At 31.8% G+C, this 19527-nt stretch overlaps 1 protein-coding gene across 12 annotated transcripts in view; it reads right to left on the bottom strand.

Moving 5' to 3' along the window:
* The window catches only part of LOC119507882 (ankyrin repeat and KH domain-containing protein 1), a 178688-nt gene that overhangs the window by 50405 nt on the left and 108756 nt on the right, over nucleotides 1–19527 (bottom strand). For 8 of the 12 annotated variants that reach the window (XM_037801129.1, XM_037801128.1, XM_037801131.1 and 5 more), the window contains 7 exons: nucleotides 18840–18927; nucleotides 16488–16615; nucleotides 16228–16374; nucleotides 15182–15284; nucleotides 6659–7417; nucleotides 417–562; nucleotides 161–272 (listed from right to left, as the gene is read on the bottom strand). In XM_037801129.1, the coding sequence (XP_037657057.1) occupies nucleotides 161–272; nucleotides 417–562; nucleotides 6659–7417; nucleotides 15182–15284; nucleotides 16228–16374; nucleotides 16488–16615; nucleotides 18840–18927 (1483 nt within the window). The remainder of the gene's footprint in view (nucleotides 1–160; nucleotides 273–416; nucleotides 563–6658; nucleotides 7418–15181; nucleotides 15285–16227; nucleotides 16375–16487; nucleotides 16616–18839; nucleotides 18928–19527) is intronic. The other 4 variants (XM_037801137.1, XM_037801139.1, XM_037801130.1 and 1 more) reach the window with 3 other exon arrangements.

The following is a 19527-nucleotide window of genomic DNA, read 5'->3' as shown; positions in this document are numbered from 1 at the left end:
TATTTGGCTTTGTAGATTAATGAATATGGATATTCCCAATTGGAAATATGCTTATGCATCTTTGCATTGAGAGAGTCTAGGAACTATTTGTCGATAGTGAGAAAACTTTGTTTTCTTAAGTAACTACAGTCAGATTTTATTTCTGATTGACATTTCTTACCTTTTTTGTCTCTGTGCTCAATTTTTGCATCTCGTGCAATGAGTACAGATACAAGTTCTTCATGACCACCAGCACAAGCTAGTGTTAACGCTGTGTCATGATTGCTCTCAGTCTAGGGGAAGGAAAAAATAAGTTTTTTTACAAAGGAGTTATCAATTGAAGAGAAAATATTTTCACAAAGAAACACAATGATAGTTTTCCTTCTCAAAGAAAATCAGAATGTGCAAAGTAAGTTTAAATAAAGCAATCTACTCACATGAGCATCAATGTCAACGGAAGGATACACAGGGAGAACAGACTGGGGAGCCACATTGCTTGCAGGCTGCAAACAGGGTTCAGGTGTAAGACATTCTGTGGTCTGAGAGGAACTGTTTGGACCAGTGGGCACTCTGCTACTCACAGCTGAAAAACAACATTCATACTGCTGAATTCTCCTTAAAAGAGTAAGGTCATTGTACATAAAAAAACACAAGAAACAAATTTCGACAGTAGTAATATAATGCAGTGGTTAAGAACACAAGCTTTGAAATCAGAAGGATCTAGGTTTAAATCCCAGTTCCACCAATGAGTTTCTTATTTTGGGCAAGTAATTTAACTTCTCTGAACCTCAATTCACCTCATTTGTAAAATGAGGATAATAATAGTACCTGCCTTTTAGGGTTGTTGGAAAGACAACTTGAGATAATGCAGGTAAAATGCTTAGCATTGTACCTGATATTTAGTGCACACATAACAATAGTAGCTTTTTACATTGTCAATAAGAGAGAAATAATTTTCAATAAAGAAATCAAAGGAATTTTATATCTTAGTTTGCAAAAGGCAATTAGATAAAAATATTCTGAAGACAATCCAACAAAAGGGGCAGAAGGGTTTGTGACAAATATTTCTCACAGAAATAACAGGGGGTACATGTTTTTAACATTTAGTACTTTGACAATTTGCTAAAATGAATCAATGTTTGAAAATCAAACTATAATTTAAATAAACACTGGAACTTTCATGTTTCTGAATATTTCTTATGTTTCATAAGAGATGGAGTTTGCCCATAGAGCAAGGGTAATAGAACCTGTCTCAAAGGGATGTTATAAGTAGTCCACAAATGTATATAAGGCATTTAGCATAGTGTTTGACACATAGTAAGTGCTCAATAAATGCAATTATCAGATATTTTATGGGACTTTCAGTACTATTCTTTACTGTATTGAAGAATAAAAATATTACTACTCAGTCATGAAAGGAAAAACAGAGAAGAAAAACATATAACCATTAATAATGCAGAAAAAGACAATAAAGCTTCAGTGATGGCCTTATAACCTTATATATAACCTATTACTCATAACCTTTTATTTGTGCCCAAACTAAAAGTTAATCAAAAACACACAAAACTTAAAGGAAAATGTAAGCATTTCAAGTGTTGGAGAATGTTTTCCCTCCTGAATTTTTACATGACTAGATTCCAGTCAAGGATATTGCTCACAAATGTGAATGACTAAATTTAGTATGTCACTTGTTTAAATAACTTAGCAACTTTTAAGATGCCCCAATATGTTTCCACATATATCTCACCACCAATATATATAACCATCTTGGCGATATAAATTTCTGAGCTTCTGAAACCACAAAAATATATATAATTTAATTATTCGGTTACAAATAGAAATGATTATTATGTATGTTTTGTTTCCCCTATAAGAACATACACAATGGAAGCAAAGCTTAAACAATTTTTTTGTCATTCAATGAATTAAAAACAGACATTATTTTATTTTACCTCCTCAAAAAAGCTGACATGTTTAGAAAGTAGCTCCAGAGAACAAGACACTAAAGATTTATATATAGCACTTTTTAATAGTATTACTTTAACAGTGATTTAACATATAACTTACTAAAGAATTACTTTTCTATCATTATTAATTTTGTTTATCCATGTTATTTCTTTGTTGCTATTAGGAAAAAAGATTTTTTTTTTTTTAATTTAAATAGTTGATTAGAGTGCTACGCCAGAATATGGTGCTGTAAAAGTTCTTTATAGAGCTGGCTTTAAAAAATTATTTTGGTGCATTTAACAGCTCCATTACCAAAATGTGTACATCAATTATTGAATATTTTTGTACTATGTTATCCTAGAAGCATTTGTTACTTCCTTGAAATACTGACAATTGAAGCATTCCATAGAAAGGGACATCAATAGGATTAATGACAAAGAAAAGCTATAAAAATAAAATTAGGAAGTAGCAGGAGATTTAAAAGGTACATGTGGAAGGAACATTTTATTTAGAGAAAACTATACTGGGACTATGACACTTTCATTAATCCTAAAACTTTTCCTACCTCTAAACTAAATGTCTCTGAAAATGATTAAGACAAACCATTACCACAAAGCTCAATATATAATTCAAATAAATTTATACATTATTCTAAAATGGGATGACAGAAGAACTAGGTGCAATATTCTATTTGATTCTTTATGAAATTGAAGGATAGTTTTGTAGGCAATATGAAAGATAATAATAAGCCTTATTATATAAGGCTGGTAATAGGTATACATAAAATATATTAAGTGAAGTTTATAGAAATTGAATTGTTCTAAATGTTTTAATATAGCAAATTTTATTAAATAGTTCTATGTAAATAAAAATTCATCAATAAAATTCTTATACTAGAAGAAATTATTATTTAAAGATATTTTATTATAAATCCCCTCAAAGTAAGAAAGAGAATCTCCTAATTGCCTTTTTATTCTTAAGCCAACATTATCTACCACAGTGTTACTTAAACAAAGCTACTTTTGAATTGGTGTTTGTTTTAAAAGAACATATTAAGGTGTCAACAACAGTAACACTGTACCGAAAAGTCACAAAACTATATACAAACTTACATGTACATCACAATGTAGAAATCAGGGAAAGTTGTTATTTAGAATTTAAAGTCTAAGGAAATAATGGTATCTTTTAAGATAGAGTCAGAATTTCAAGTTGAATCAGATGCATGCATATAACATCTAAGGTTCTCAAACTAGGCTGAACTGAGTTTGAATCTTGGCTCCACCACTTACTAGCAACTTAATTTCCCTAAGCCTCAGTTTTCTCAACAGAAAAAGAGGTGGGAAGAGGACCTGTTTTATAAGATTATTGTAAATAGCCCATGAGATAATGTATATAAAGCATTTAGCACAGAGCTTGGTACATGGTAAGGATTCAATAAATGTAAATAAATTTAGTTGACTTTTAACCAATCTTCTATATATACTAGGAATGAGAATTTTACTAGAGGTTTCTAGTACTGCTCAATAGTAAAAATTATTGCTCAATAGTAAAATTTTATTCAGTAGTAAAAATTTAAATTTCCAGACCTTAGTTCTAGATATTTGAACTTCGAGAATGACTTGCTATCATGGTAACTTCCAAAAGTCCAACACTCACTTCCAGAAGAAAAGGACCTGAAGGACCATGTTCCCGATCAAGAGCTTACATACATTCTGTCTGGGACTGTATCAAGTATGACACTATAAGACTATGCACTAAACGGCCAAGTTAGTTGGACAATCAAGCTAAGACTTTAATAAATTATGTATATAAATGACTCATTATCATGACAAATGCTTTTAGAACAGTAAAGAAAAATATTCCTATTATTTAAAGAGTAAATTTTATTCCTATTATACATATTCTCTAAAATAAAATTTTAAGATGTACAGTATTCTCTCCTTTGTTAAACACGAGGGATGAGGACTAGATTTAATTTGGGCAAAATTAATTACATCTTTTGTCTGTTCTATAATCCTACCCATATATTAATATAGCTTAATAATTATAGAATTAGGTATTCATTTAATTTACCCTTGGTCTGATTTTTTTCACCTTAAATGAAGAAAATTAAGAGAAACTAGAACTCAATAAAATAGTATTTTATTCTATTTTAAGTGAGATAGGCCATCACTTCAATTATGAAAACCTAATTATTCCATATATTTCAAAACAGATAACTGTCATAAAAAAGTAAATTTTATATTAAGATAGTTTCAACTTATTGAATGATTTACAAATTAAAACAACTAATAAAAGAACATTGTACATTTGTCTAGTTTATGGATGGATGTGTAGAAAAGTAGGGGAAGGAAACAAACAGACAAAGGTACCCAGTGTTCTTTTTTACTTCAATTGCTCTTTTTCACTCTAATTATTATTCTTGTTATTTTTGTGTGTGTGCTAATGAAGGTGTCAGGGATTGATTTAGGTGATGAATGTACAACTATGTAATGGTACTGTAAACAATCGAAAGTACAATTTGTTTTGTATGACTGCGTGGTATGTGAATATATCTCAATAAAATGATGATTAAAAAAAAAAAAGAACATTGTACAATATATGTCAGCCATCACTAGACATTAATGTCCAGCACCAAAATTAAATTTTATTAGTTAATATATTAACATTTTAAATATATAAATATAAATATTTAATATAAATATTAAATTATATTAATTAAATTATAAATTTAATTAATTAATTAGGGTTAGGGTTAAATAAATAACTCTAACACTATTATTTATTTAATAAATGAATTTAATTTAATTATAAACTAATTAATATACATTAATTGTATAAATATGAATAAATATTTTAATATTTATTATATAAATATTTTAATTATATAACCATCATATAAATATTAATTATATAAAGATGTTTTCTAAACCAATTTTTAAATGTTTCATATGAACTTTGACCTTCCCTATAAGAAGCATCTGTAAATACTACCATAAAGTTAATAGCTACAAGTTCCCTTTAGAGTTGTTTCTATATCTGTTTTTAAAAACTTACTTTATTCATCAAGTTTATTCATAAACACTCTATACCCACCAAACAAAAATTCCCCCTTCTCCACTTTCCCCATCTCCTGGTAACCTCAAATCTCTTTTCTGTCTCTGTGAATTTGTTTCTACATTCTTAAAAAAAAAAAAGATAATTTCTACATTGCAATATATAACTGGATCTTGAGCAGTAATGTGGGTTTCATAACTGCAAACTAAGTACTTAATTAGGAATATTATAATGCTAGTTATAGAACCCTAAATTTAAAAAAAAAGTTATTTCCAGTCACCAATTTCATTATCATCTATAATCATACTTCACCTTTTAATATCTGTGTTCTTATACAGGTTAGAAATCAGAACTATAAATTAACTGTGTTTATTCATAATTAATGACAATAGTTCTCAATGCTAATGACACAAAGTTAATTTGAGTTAAGGGGTATGGGCTGAAGACCTAAAGAAACAAATTAAAGAAAAAAAAAACAATTTTTTAATTAACCAGAAAACATTTCCCAGCATTTTTATTTTCTGTAAGGAAACCAAGACATTTGTCCTCTGCACAGTGATACCTATTATATATAAGAGGAGTCTCAAAAGCAATATGAAATTCCATAACCACTGGAAGCCATACACATGCCCAATAAAAATTCCTGATTTAAGTAACCTTATTCCACATTTTTAAAGATTCAGCAAAGATTAGGAAGACTGAAGGCTCACCAAAAAAAAAAAAAAAAGGAAAAAGAAAGGAAACTGGGATAGCATGATTCAGATGAGAGGAGGGGAGGAGATTATGACAAGCGGAAACAGACAACAGTAAGGAAAAAAAATGTTGCAATCAAGAGACAGAGGACTGGCCTGCCTTTGAATATCACTCCAGCTACATCTTAGTTCTTGGTCTTCATCCACTGTCAACAGCCATTCTGGCTGCATTTCTGAACTGGGCTCTCATGGAGGTGATACATTCACCAGCCATCTTTAGGAAGGTAAATGATTAATTGCACTGTTTTCCCACTGCTGCAAGGACAACGAAAGGGAAAGTAAACTTGTGCACCTTATTTTATATCTAGTTGTAACTTTTCCAAAAAACAATAAACAGAAACATATACTTTAAGTTTATTAACCCCTTTCTTTTTTCTTTCCAGGTGTGTGTATGTCTGTGTGTTTTCAATAATTAATGCAAAAAATCCTAATCTCCAAATCAAGTGACAATAATTACAATGTACTTTAATCTTCTAACCACAAATATTATAACATAGAAAGCTTATAGTTTTCTCTGAACATACCTTTTAACTAGAAATATTTAATCTCATAAAATTATAAAAAAGGAAGAGCATTGAGATTTAAAATTATGATTTCCAAACATGAAAATCACCAGCAGGAAAATTTTATATATAGTCTTGTGACTACTTCTTTGAAATCTACCCAAGACATGACACAGGGTTGTTTTGAAACCAAAGATCTAAAATAAAAGATGACGGCAATTTTATTTCTTTGTCTTTGCAATGTAACAAAAAAGGAGGGGGAAAGCACACTTCTGTGTATTAGTGCAAAACCCCCCAGGAAATGAGTGATTTTACAAAGATAGTTATTTTTAAAAGTACAGTCTGTTTTTGGAGGAGCATATAAATAAACTGAGCACATAGATTAAAGAGAAATTATTGCAGATAAATTTCTTAACCCACCTGCTATCAGGTCATCAAGAGTGTCGGTAAGCGTCTGAGCTGGAGTCGCAACCATGAGTCCATCTGGTTCTTGAACTAACAGCCCCTGACCATGTCCAGTAACAGCAATCTGAGGCTGACCTATAATTTGCTGATTACCTGATACTTTCTGAAGTTCAAGAGAATTTGTTCCATTAGAACCTAAGTCACTGGAAAAGTTACACTGTGGAGATGATAAAGGCTGGACTGGGACAAAATCAATTTGTTCTGCAGATGGTGCAGACTGTTGTTCATCATCAAAATCATTATCTTTAAACAAGATTGTGTCAACCTGAGGTAACTCTGAAAAGGGATCCTCTGGGAGACTACCATCTCCTTCCCCTTCTGGGAAGACTCCTCTATGAGAGCACTGCTGGTGTAGAGATACTGTGTCTTTCTGACCTTTGGTCTCCAAGTATTCTTTGGTAAATTGCTGCTGTGTTTTCATCTGCAACTGTCTTTCCACTTTTTGCAGTTCCTTCAGTATTTTCTTCTTCTTCTGGACTTGCTCTTCTCTGTTTTTTTTAAGTTCTTCTATCTTATCTTTGTTCAGAGGTTCACCTTGAATTAACTCCAATGACTTAAGTTGTGCTTTTTCAATAGCACTAATTCTTTGTCCCAGTTCATTCAGCTTGCCTTCGGTCTCCTCTACTATGCACTCCAAAGGCTGGTATGGGTGAAAAGGTGGCAGTAGGTCCTGATCTGCTACCTGCAGGGAACTGGACTTCTGCTTGGATGTACCTAAGCACATGAAAAATGTTTGAAAAAGTGCCATGCTAAAAAAAAAAAAAAAAAATCAGCACCCCCCCCCACATGGATCTCCCTCCCAAAACTCTTATCACTAACGCTGTAGATGAATGTCCAGAACACCAGTGTTAAGTGATTAAAGCCTGTACTCATTTCTTTCACTCAGCAAAAATGGGATGTTGCCAATTCAAAATATGTGAATTAAAAAAAGAATCTAACCTTTAGGATAGGAGAATTTTGGAAATTAAGGCAGAACAGGGAGAAAAGGAAAGCAAAGAAGTAGCAAAGAATCCCCAAATTCTGCTTTTTAGATTAGATTTTTTTTAAAGAACATCAAATCTAAAGCAACATCAAAATAGTATCAAGGATATCATTAATTTAGCTTAGCAGCTCATTTAGAACAATTGTTCTTTAAGCAATATTAAACGGCAAGCAAAGGTTACTAAAGAGACGGTAAGTTGCAGATCAAAGTAGTGAAAAGTGTTTTTCAAGTTATTGAATATTTCTTATGTTAAAATACAATGTAATATCACAGTTTTTTCAAAATATATCCTTCTAAAATACTTGTTTAAATAAGTTTTTAACACTTCTGTATTCAAATACTGTATTAAACTTGTATCATGAAGGACAATTATTCTGTGTTTAAATAAACCCTTTAAGTAAAAGTCATTATATGAGAGAAAAGTCATTCTGTAATAGAAATTATTTCTATAAGAGAAATAATTCCATAGGAGAAAACCAGACTTTCCATAAAGGATTACTCAGATTGACAGTGTACGTTTAAAAAATAAGTAAAGGTACATTATTTTAAGGCTTGAATTGCACTTAAATTACTTTCTTTTTTTCTTTCTCATTTTCTTTATTCCCCTCATGACAAATCAGCTGAAAAATAATTACCTATATTAACAATTCTAACACATGGACATGGAATGGAGAAAATACACTTTTTGATATACAACTACTCTGAGGCAAATTTAAGGCTTAATCTTCTTGTTTAGGAAGAACTGGGATTGTTCAGCAATAAAAAGGGAAAAACTACTGATAAATATTACAACATAGGTGAACCTCAAAAAAATTATACTAAGTGAAAGAAGCCAAACACAAAAGATCACATATTGTGCAATTTCAATTACATCATATCTCTAGAGAAAAGACAACTCTACAGAGACAGAAAGGAAAACAGTGGTTGCTGGGGGCTATAAGGGTGGGAACGAGGATTGACTGCAAACAGACTTGAGAGGGTTTTTGGGGTGATGGAAATGTTCTGTCACTAGATGGCAGTGGTAGATATAAAATTTGGTGAATTACTAAAACTCACTGAATTGTCACTTGAAATGGGTGAATTTTATGGTATGTAAATTAACAATAAGTTTGTTTTTTTAAAAAAGAGAGACCTGGGTAAAATAAAGTTGGCTATTCTTTTGGGATGCAGTCAACATATATGAATACCATAGCTAATTTAAGAATTAAAAAGAATAGACTATCTTTGCATTCAAAATGATATCAAGTCCAAGGGAAAAACAAAGTCACCCATTAGATGTTAAAATGCTCTGAATCCCAAGAAGGTGATGAAACAACCAAAGAAAAAAAAATCGGGGATTCAACTCCTTTTTTTTTTTTTTGTTAGAATAAGGAGATCTCAGATCTGCAGGTAGCTCAAACATCTGCAACATGTTATTAATGAAAACATCCCCTTTAGACACTGTAACAAGGTCAGGAGCCTACTGTTCCAATATTGCTGCAGCCTCTTTAAGAGGATTAATTATATCTTAAAAGTTAAACCTCAGCAAAATGTATTATCTATATTTAATTTTGTATCTCTATCTGAGCAAAGTAGTGGGGAAATATTTTATTCTTTCAGAGCAAAGCCATTAGATTTGTGAGAAAATTTTATAGCTACTTCCATAAGATCATGTAGGGGGGTCCATGTTCCAAGTGCCTAATAACAATCAGTGGGTAAGAAAAGAGAGGTAACTGCCACAAATAGCAGTGTATAAATCCACTAGCATGGCAGAAATTTTCGGTTGTGTAATAAATTCAATGACATCAGCAAAGTAAATTTAGAAGTTTTGCAAAGACCAAATGATCCTTTAAGCATTCATTAATTTCAAAACACCTCGTATAGATACTATGTAATTTGTATTTGAGACTAAGGAAAACTGGGTAAGAATTCAACACTGACTAGACTGGACAGTCACAGATTTAAAATCTATAAATAGTAAGATGATCCAAAATAAGACTAGAATTTTGATGGCAGTAACAGATAGGAAAGGCCTGTTTATCTTGTTAACAAATAAAAAGCAAGAAGTTTAGAGCAAAAGATGACTATGAGTAATTTATTTCACTGAATAGAGAGACTATTATCCCAGACTATATGTCGCATTAAAAACAGGATGGTGGCTATATAGATAACACCTCTTAGGTTTTAATGTATTGGAATAGCTAGAAGTAAATACCTGAAACTACCAAACTCCAACCCAGCAGTCTGGACTCCTGAAGACAATTATATAATAATGTAGATTACAAGGGGTGACAGTGTGATTGTGAAGACCTTGTGGATCACACCCCCTTTATCTAGTGTATGGATGAGTAGAAAAATGGGGATAAAAACTAAAGGACAAATGGGGTGGGATGTGGGGATGATTTGGGTGTTCTTTTTTCACTTTTATTTTTTATTCTTGTTCTGGTTCTTTCTGATGTAAGGAAAATGTTCAGAGATAGGTTGTGGTGATGAACACATAACTATGTTATCATATTGTGGACAGTGGATTGCATACCATGGATGATTGTATGGTGTGTGAATGTATTTCAATAAAACTGAATTTAATAACAAAACAAAACAAAACAAAACAGGATGGTGGAAGTAATGCACAAAAAGCTGTTCTTCCCCAAAATAGCCAAGGGCTGAGTGTCTGTAACCATAGAGTTACTAGGATTGCCTAGATACACAGTAAAGCACCATCACAGCTATAACATCAAGAATAAAACAGACTGATAAAAAACAGATAAGGCCACCTAATTATTCGTAGAAGCTGAAGCAACACCCCCAATTTGGGGGCAAAATAGAGAATGTGACATGTGTCCTTTTAGCAAAAAAATTTTCAATAGGTAGGCTGGCAGTATTACAGGATGCCAAGAAATAAAAAAAGTTTCCATCTCCTTCAAACATCTCCCATTGTTAGGTACAAATACATAAATCTATTAATCAATATCATTGAGTGACACCACAAAGTAACTAGGTAGAGTCACCATCGCATCTCTTTTTGGTTCTGTTTCAATTCTACTTCCTTTTACTCTCCTCCATTAATAAAACTAGAAAAAGTTTGTAGTAGAAAACCATGATATAGAGATATTTTAGAACGGCCTTTATTTTTTAAGGACGTGAAAGGGAATGGAGAGAGACATATAGTTACCAAATACTTAGTTTACAATTGAAATGATTTTGATCCTATCAATCATTTTCATGTCTAAAACAATTAGTGCACTGTGCATTAGAAAAATAATGATCAAAGGAAAAAACCAAATGATATACAGATGGATCAAGATTTGGTTTCATATTCTCTTATTTTCATGGAACTTGTATTTGGCTAAACAGATGTATACTGTGCCCTGGGTTTCAATATAAAATACCTCCTATTGTGGCCATGGTTAAAAATGAAAGTCACTGTTCTAGAATTGACTAATTTTTCTTTTACGTCTAAATATTTGTTTCAAAATTTCCTAAAGAAACAGGGCCTGTTATACACCTTTAACAAAGCAAGCTCTTAACCAAGGGTGTACTCTTAACCAAGAATATGCACTAACACAGATTAATTCAACCTCTTTCTTTTCACTATAAGCAGTTGTATGTTAAAAGACATTATTAAATTTGGGCATATGAAAATCCATATATTACATAATTTTTATATTACATAATAGAAAGCTACTAAACTAGAGAATATTAGAAGTAAAATTTCCAAAGGAACACTCAATTTCATTCCCTGTCCATGTAATTTCTTCTATGCAATTTTAATGATTTGATATAAAAATGTGAGGACTTCTCATGTTACCTACTTCAATAAACAACCAGGGAATATAAAGCAGCATGTTAATTTATTTCTTACTTTATACTTTTATCTCTCTTTTCAATCTCTTTCCCAGCATTCTGTAATACTACTTCTAATAGTATTAATTTCATTTTTAAACATCCTCTTTAAACTCATTGTCTCTCTTTTAAAAATTCTTATTAAATTTTTCTTACTAAATTTTATTCTGTCTTCAGGATAATCTATATTCTTAGCCTAATATTCATTAATTTGTTCAACAAATATGTGAACATCTAGTACAATCACGGCACAGTGGACCATACAAAGACGAGCAACGCAAACTCTGCCCTCGAGGAGCTTACAATCTAAGAGGGGATATAAATCATGTACAAATCTAAATATAAGGATAAAGCCAAGGGTTGGCAGGTATGGAAGTGGGAAGTGGGGTGGGCACATACAGGAACCCTTATGCATTGTTAGTGGGAGTGTAAACTGCTGAAGCCATTCTGGAGAGCAAATTTGCAGAACTTGGTCAGATAAACATTTTATATTCCTATGACAGGCAATTCTACTCCTGGGTATATATCCCAAATAAATCATAACACAGATCCATTGGGGGGCATTTTCATCACAGCTTTGTCTGTGGTGGTGGAGAATTAGAGGCAATCTGCGTACTCATCACTGGGAAAAGGACAGGTAAAACACAGAGGATAAACGGGGTAAAGCACATGCCATAGGTAGAAACAATCTAGAGGCAGACACAAGGATAGATCTTAAAAAGTGTTGAGTGAAAAAGGTAAAAATAAAAAACTAAAAAACGGGATCTACAACACAATACCAGCTATGTAAACTGAAAATACACGTAAAGTAAAATACATTTTATAAGAATGTATATGAACAAAAGAACATGCACATCAAACACATTAGAATGACGGCTTATGGGGGAAGTAGGGGAATAGGAAGAGGGATAAAAGGGAATAAATTAACGAGAGGAGCCATGATGACAAAGTACCAGGAATTGAGAATGATTAACTCAACCCTCTATGAAAAGGTCCAAAGGCAGGGATGGGTCAGGAGTGACAAAGAGCCAGAAGGAAGGTCCAATAAAGTGCTGTGGTAGTTCAGAGGAAAGAAATTACTCTTCAAGATGGCTTGAGGTGTACACAAAAGATGTGTTTTGTTTGTCCTGACATAATTTTAATGCTCTGCAGCAGATTAATTCAAAGTTGCACAACCTACAGAATAAAAATGAATCTTCTCCTTTCGAATCTTTAAAAAAATGGTACAAGTTAGATGACACATGTCTTCAATCAATGACCTTATGTACAAAACTGATTTTAGAAAGGCAAGGGGTTTATATTACTTATCTATCCTTCTCTGTCTAAATATTTATAACTATAGCTAATAAAGCTAAATGGTGCTAGAAAACTGAGCATGTCCCTTTAATTAGTTTCACATTTTTTTATACAGGTGATTCTGAGGCCTCTGTCAGATGTCACCCATAATTTCCAATCTATGAAAACCAATAATGGACAAGTGAGATTAGATGCCTAAATCAGGAAGATATGGATCAAAATGGAAGGATCCTGGACAAATGGTGCTCACTGAGCATAAAAGAAAAGACCATTTGTGTAGGATATATATCAAACACCAAGTAAGATTTAAAGGCGTGAATACATTTTAAAAGGATACTGGTATAAATAATAGCAAGCTTTATGAAAAAACTTTTAGGAGTAAAATATAAGAACTTGAAAGGATGATTGCTAGAAGAGGAAAAGAGAACTAGAAAATAAGAACCCTTCCCTCCATTCCCTAATCACATATAGAACACAGAGGTAATATATGGATTTGAAGAAACAAAAACAAAGGGTCACACAGCAATTTCATCACTCAAAGGAGCTTCTCTAGAGACATAAATGAGAAGGCTAGAGGAGAAAAAGCAGCTTTAAAGAGAAAAAAGTAATAATACATCTTCAACGTATTATTTTCTAACTATCCCAGTGATTTAGCCTGTACTTTTATATATTTAACTGATTTTTCCTAATTCATAGTGATAGGGTATTTTATGATACCCAAGGTTTATAATATAACATGGTAACACAATGCATTATCACAGTTTGATACTGCCCAAGTAACTATTAGGTTGGCAATGCCACTCGGTAGCTAGTAACAGCAAGTGCTCAAGAGTCTAGATATTAAGTGTTAATTTTTTCCTATCCTAATAACTTAATAAAATGAAAGAATTCTTAAAAGGTTAGTTTATTTTTATACTGTTCACTAAGTAATAAAACACTAAAGTGAAGAAAATCAGTAGATACTCAGTGTAAGAATGTATTTCAGTATGTAAAAATACTCACCTGAGTATTAACTTAAAAAATAATTATCTAAATATTTCAGTTTATTTACCTATTAAATTTATATTTAAAATGTTTTAATTTCTGTTTACAAAAACTCCATGCACTTCCTAGCTTGTTTCTTGGTTATTCTGTGGCTCTGTGTTCTTAATAATTTTTTAAAATGACTTTTTATATAGTATCAAATTTCTCTAGCCAAAGCTGTGACATCCTCTACAGGGTTTAGCCAGACAACAATAAGAAGAAGCAAAAATAACAATAAAAACAGCCATTTAAATTTAAATATTTTACTAAAGGCTGTCAGCTGATATGATGCTGAGATTCCTTAAGACATATACATGTTTAATTTGCTTTTTCTTAAGATTAAAAATGGCAGTCTTCATTGTCTGAAAAATATCCATTGGAAAACTACTAGAATTAGCTTAAGTCAGAGAAACTACAGATAATTCATCTCTGAAATTAAAGGTTTGGAAATTAAGTAATCCTCAGTAAAGGCTCTCAAAACTCTAAATTATTAAAATTGACACAATTTGAAGGAAGCTCCTGTATGCTGCTTTAACAGTTGCCCCTAAACAACTTTTCTTAAAACAATAGTATTAAAGATACTAATATATACTCACAAATCTCAATATGATTTCAAAAATCTAGGACTTGATCATCATACCCTCAATAAAATATGCTTATATATATGTTTTTATGTAGATTTTAATACCCTTTATATTATCTATTTTCTTTTTTCAGAGAACTCATATATGATAACTATAGGTGATTATCAAGTGAAGGTACTTTATATCTACAAATGAAAAGACAGTAGAAAAATATTACATGCTCATAAATTCAAACAGCATATACTCCTTATTAGTATTCACCAGGATACATTTATATGCATTTGAGGGTTATTTGTCAAAGTTCACATACTGACAGATGCTAGTCCACTACACTCAGCATTACATGAAAGAAACTAAATATAATTCTTACATTTCTCACTCACTGAACTGAACAGATGCTACTAAGACTTAACCAGAAAGCAAACACATTTTTGTACCTCATATTTACTATTATATTTAACTAAATAATTGTCAAATGGAAAGTGAATGATTAATTTTTGCTGCTTTAATATACTCAAGAACTTTGTTTGCTTCTTAAGTACTTTCATCTTTACCAGATGAAAACTACACCTAGCAGTGTTTTAACAGAAAAACAAGGAGTCAATTTTCCTAGTACTTGCGTGTCTATTTTAACTAGTCCTTAAGACTATTTGTATTTGTCAAAATTACCTACCTCAATTAACCATGGGGATACAGTAACTATGTATCATTAAACTTAAAGCACTTTTCTGACCTTATCAATTATGTGACAAAACTTGTTAAGGAACTAACCTTTTTGTACTCCTAAAAGGGCAGGAGAGTTCTCTTGTGAAGTTCTGTCAGGTTCCTGGGGAGGTACAACCATGGCAAGGGTATGCATTGGTACACGTGGAACCTAAAAAGTCAACTCAGAAAAAAGTCATCTCAGACCAAAGAATAAAACAAAGGTTCATAAACGAAACAGAGATGCTATTTTAGGTTTTCTTCACATAGACCAAATTCACTTTTTTATTTCTTAAAGATTAAAAAAAAAGCCTTCAGCAAGGAATAATTACTGAGAATACTGACTTGGCAAACTCAGGCAATCTAGAAGTAGTCAATGTTTTAAGTTTAATGGAACTAATATTACTCTTTTGCTAATGAGAAAGCCTTGCTGGTTCCATTTATAGCTAGGAGTACAAGTTGCATATTCACTGGCCAATCTACTCTTGCTCAAATTCTATATGGGTTAAAAAAAGAAAAACAAACAAAAAACACCAGCATATTTCCTGGATTTGGGGTATTTTAACAGGTCTCTGACTATGTAGAAAAGAATTCAGGGTTTCATTGACCTTGGTATGTTCTCTATATTCTCTCCATAATTTTAGATGGGTTTAAAAGTTACTTTAATGAATTTTTGGTGCATATATCCTAGTTAACTGTATGTTCCTGACTGACAAAAGTAGCTAACAATACATAACTAACACTGCCTTTGTTGGTATTAAGGATAAAGTATGTCACCTGGGTTAAGGGAAAAAACTTTCTCTTGCTTCAAGATTATGCTCAATGTATTCACTTAAAAAACAAACCAAAAATCCTAAAGACCTAGTTGCAATAAGACAACAGCTTGGAAAATTTATATTTGATATTAAGTGGTTTTTAAAAACCACTTAAATAAGACAATAAAAAGATTTTCCATATACCTTCAAAGAAATCAAATTTTAAAAGAATTTAGGATCATGTTTATCTCAATACATACCAGAAAAGAGAAATAAACCCATTTGCTTAAAACTAATTTAAATAAAAACTCCCAATCAATTTGAAGAATATATTTACAAGTAACTTCCATTTTCCTTTACCTGAGATTGATCTTGAGAAGAAGGTGGGGTGAGCTGAGACATGTCTGTGGTAGGAACTGACAGAACATTGTTTGGATAATCCAAAAGGTAAGAAACAACATTGGTGTGGCCACCCTTTGCAGCTTCGATGAGCATTGTTGAGCCATCCTGAGAATTAATTGACACCATAATTAATTCTTTGGAATCTTTTTTTGTTATCTGATTTCTACACATATTTAGTTTCTTATAGCAGCTCACATACATATATTTAAGTAGAATACCTTGAGTCGATGAGTAGGGTCAGCCCCATGAGCCAAGAGTAACTCAACAACTGCCAGGTGGCCTCCTGCACATGCCAGAGACACTACTGTGTGATCATTATTTGCTGTAGCCCTATTCACATTTGCACCTTTAAAGAAAAGTAAACAAATCTCAGTGAAGGTTGAAATCATATTAGCTCATATTAGCTCATCCACAGTACCACAAAAAAATTTTTTTGAAGTAGACAAAAAAGTGCACATATTTTAAGTGCATAGCTTGAAAATTTTTCACAAAGTGAACACACCTGTGTAACCAGCACCCAGACCAAGAAACAGAACATCCACATCCCAGAAGCCCCACTTTGTGCCCCGTTTCAGCCATTACCCATGTCCCAAAGGGTAACTACTATCCTGACTTCCAAACTGGTTTTAGTTTTTGAACTTCTTATATGAATAGAATCATACAGTGTACTTTTGTGTGTCTGGCTTCTTTTGCTCAATATTATATTTGTGAGATTCATCCACACTGTTGCACGTAGTTGTAGTTCATTCATTCAATATCACTTTTAAAATGGAAAATCTAGAAGGCTAAGATTAATAAATACATACAGGTTAACGTAAGCATCAAAGTAATACCATTGTATGTAACTCAAATATTTCAAAGACATTTTAAATCTACTTCTAGAAAGTGGCAATATAGCCAAGTCTCAAAGTAGAGAAAACAGATTTTTAAAAGAATATTTAAGGGATATATAAATTCTTCATATCGTGTATTTTAAGAGTCAGAGGGACTTGGATACGGAGAGAAGACAGATGATTATCCAAATACATTACATGAAAGGCTATTTAGTAAACTATTCGAGAGCTTTGCACATTATGCTTTGAAGAAACTCTATATGCAAAATCTTTTCTTGGCTCCTTTTTTGATAAATTATTATTTTTGACCCCTGGAAAAAGGAACTGGCTTTTCATTTAGCTACCTTTCACAATCCTAAATGGTCGCAACTACAAAGTGAAGACTATAGAAGTATTCATTCTTAATTCTTCCTTAATTTCAGACTTATTTTATACAGGACAAATAAAACCACAGGTGTTTATATTATTATTATTTATTTAATTTTTTAAAATATTCAGCTGAACCTAATCCTAACTTGTGTAAAAGTACTTTTTGGAAAAGGCTAGACACCAATGAACAACCTGACATTAACAACATGAGATTATTCTTGTCAGTAATAAATTTAGATGGCAGGATTGTTTAACAGTTACTACTACCTAGAAAGGCTACAATTAATGTGTTCCTATTTCTGACAGTCCTGATTATATGCTTAGCAGGATTGTTGTTGGGTGTAATTAGGTATCCTCTTCAGTACAAAAGCACACAATAACTCTATAAAGTTTACCCATTCATTTATTGCTTCTCTGTGATTGAGATACATAGCTTTTATAGAATATTATGTAAAGACATGCCTTATTTGGCAACAAAAATTTGATATGAAGAAAAAAAACCTAGTTTTAGCCAATTAAGGAAGAAAATAAGTATATTTAAATGAGAAAATTTTATACTGCATTTTTAATGTCACAAAACATCAGAATTCTATTGAAATATAGGTATGAAATTTTATTTTAATAACATGACACCACCTGAGTGGGTCTTCCTCTCATTTTACCATCCCATCCTAGGTCTTTCCATCAGATTGCAGAGTATCTCTAATACTATAGAGAGTTAGGCTGATCTAAATGAAATTGCTGATATTACCATTTTGATCTATAAAAGGACAAATTTATATGGTTCAATCTTAAATGGAGCAGCAATGTTTCACTTTTATAAAGTCTCGAACCAACTCTTCATCCATCATTTGAACTTTCTGGCCTAAAACAAAGTTATTCTAAAAGAACCCCATTTGAACTTTCTGGCCTAAAACAAAGTTATTCTAAAAGAACCTCTATTAAAGATTCTATAGAGGAATATAAAAAAAAAATACCATTTATACTTGTATACTCAGTTAATTTGATTGTACCACAAACAAGTACCACAGTAGCAGAATTTCCCCATCTTGCCCTCATTTTCAGCAGAACTGTCTTTTCATTATGTGTTGAACATATATGCTATCTACCTACTATAGCTTGACATTTTACATTTGGGTTTTCCAACTTTGGAGAGCAACCATATGCTGTTTGGTTGATGAAAACTTAAAACCAATAAAGAAATTTCCCAGTAAGTACCTTATGAAATCTATGCTTACTAAATAAAACATAGCAAAAAAATTAAAAATATTTGTACTGTAATACAGTAGTCAATACAAATTGCAACAGTTTAGGAATTTTTTTCAGAAACTGTCGCCTCTTGGAAATGATCACTTATACTTTCCTTACCTTTGCTAATAAGAAACTGAACAGTGCACAAATGACCAGCTCTTGCAGCTTTCATCAAAGGTGTCCTCCCACCTTCAGATTCATGCTCCTATTAAAGAAAAAGAATAATCCATAAGTGCCAATTCATTAACCATCTATTTTAAACACTTAGTAAATGACATGAGAAATATTAATAATGAGGATTCAGTACTTACTCAGTGTAACCACTTATACCACCTACCTCAATTCTTCCAAAATATAGGTCGAATTTTTTAAAGGCAGTTCAGTTTTTGCATAGCACCACAATAACCATCAAAGATAATACCAATGCTTAGTTTGGTCCCCAAAGAGAAATAACTGCATTTTTCTAATTCTAAGATAAAAAGATGTTTTCCTAACTATTCAACTCAATTTTGAAAAAGGAGTCAGATCTTGATCTTATGGTATCAGGAGCAAATAAGAACTTCATTATAGGATGGAAACCAATCCCTGAAGAAAATCACTAAGGTATTATTAAGAGGAAAGGGAAAAAGAAAAAGAAAAATATGCCAATGAGCAGATTTTTTTAAAGAGTAGAAATTAAATACTTTGATAGTCAATGGCAAAGCAAACAGTCTTATAATAGTAGAAAGATTGTTATTCTCTCTAGGAATTTTGCCAGCAAGAACAACAAAAGATAAAACAGCTTCCACCTATACCTGATATCAAA

This window comes from Choloepus didactylus, chromosome 13 (assembly GCF_015220235.1).
Source record: "Choloepus didactylus isolate mChoDid1 chromosome 13, mChoDid1.pri, whole genome shotgun sequence".
NCBI classification, from domain to species: Eukaryota; Metazoa; Chordata; class Mammalia; order Pilosa; family Megalonychidae; genus Choloepus; species Choloepus didactylus.
Note: the sequence above shows the minus strand (reverse complement) of the source record. Positions and strands in the feature narration are given on the sequence as shown.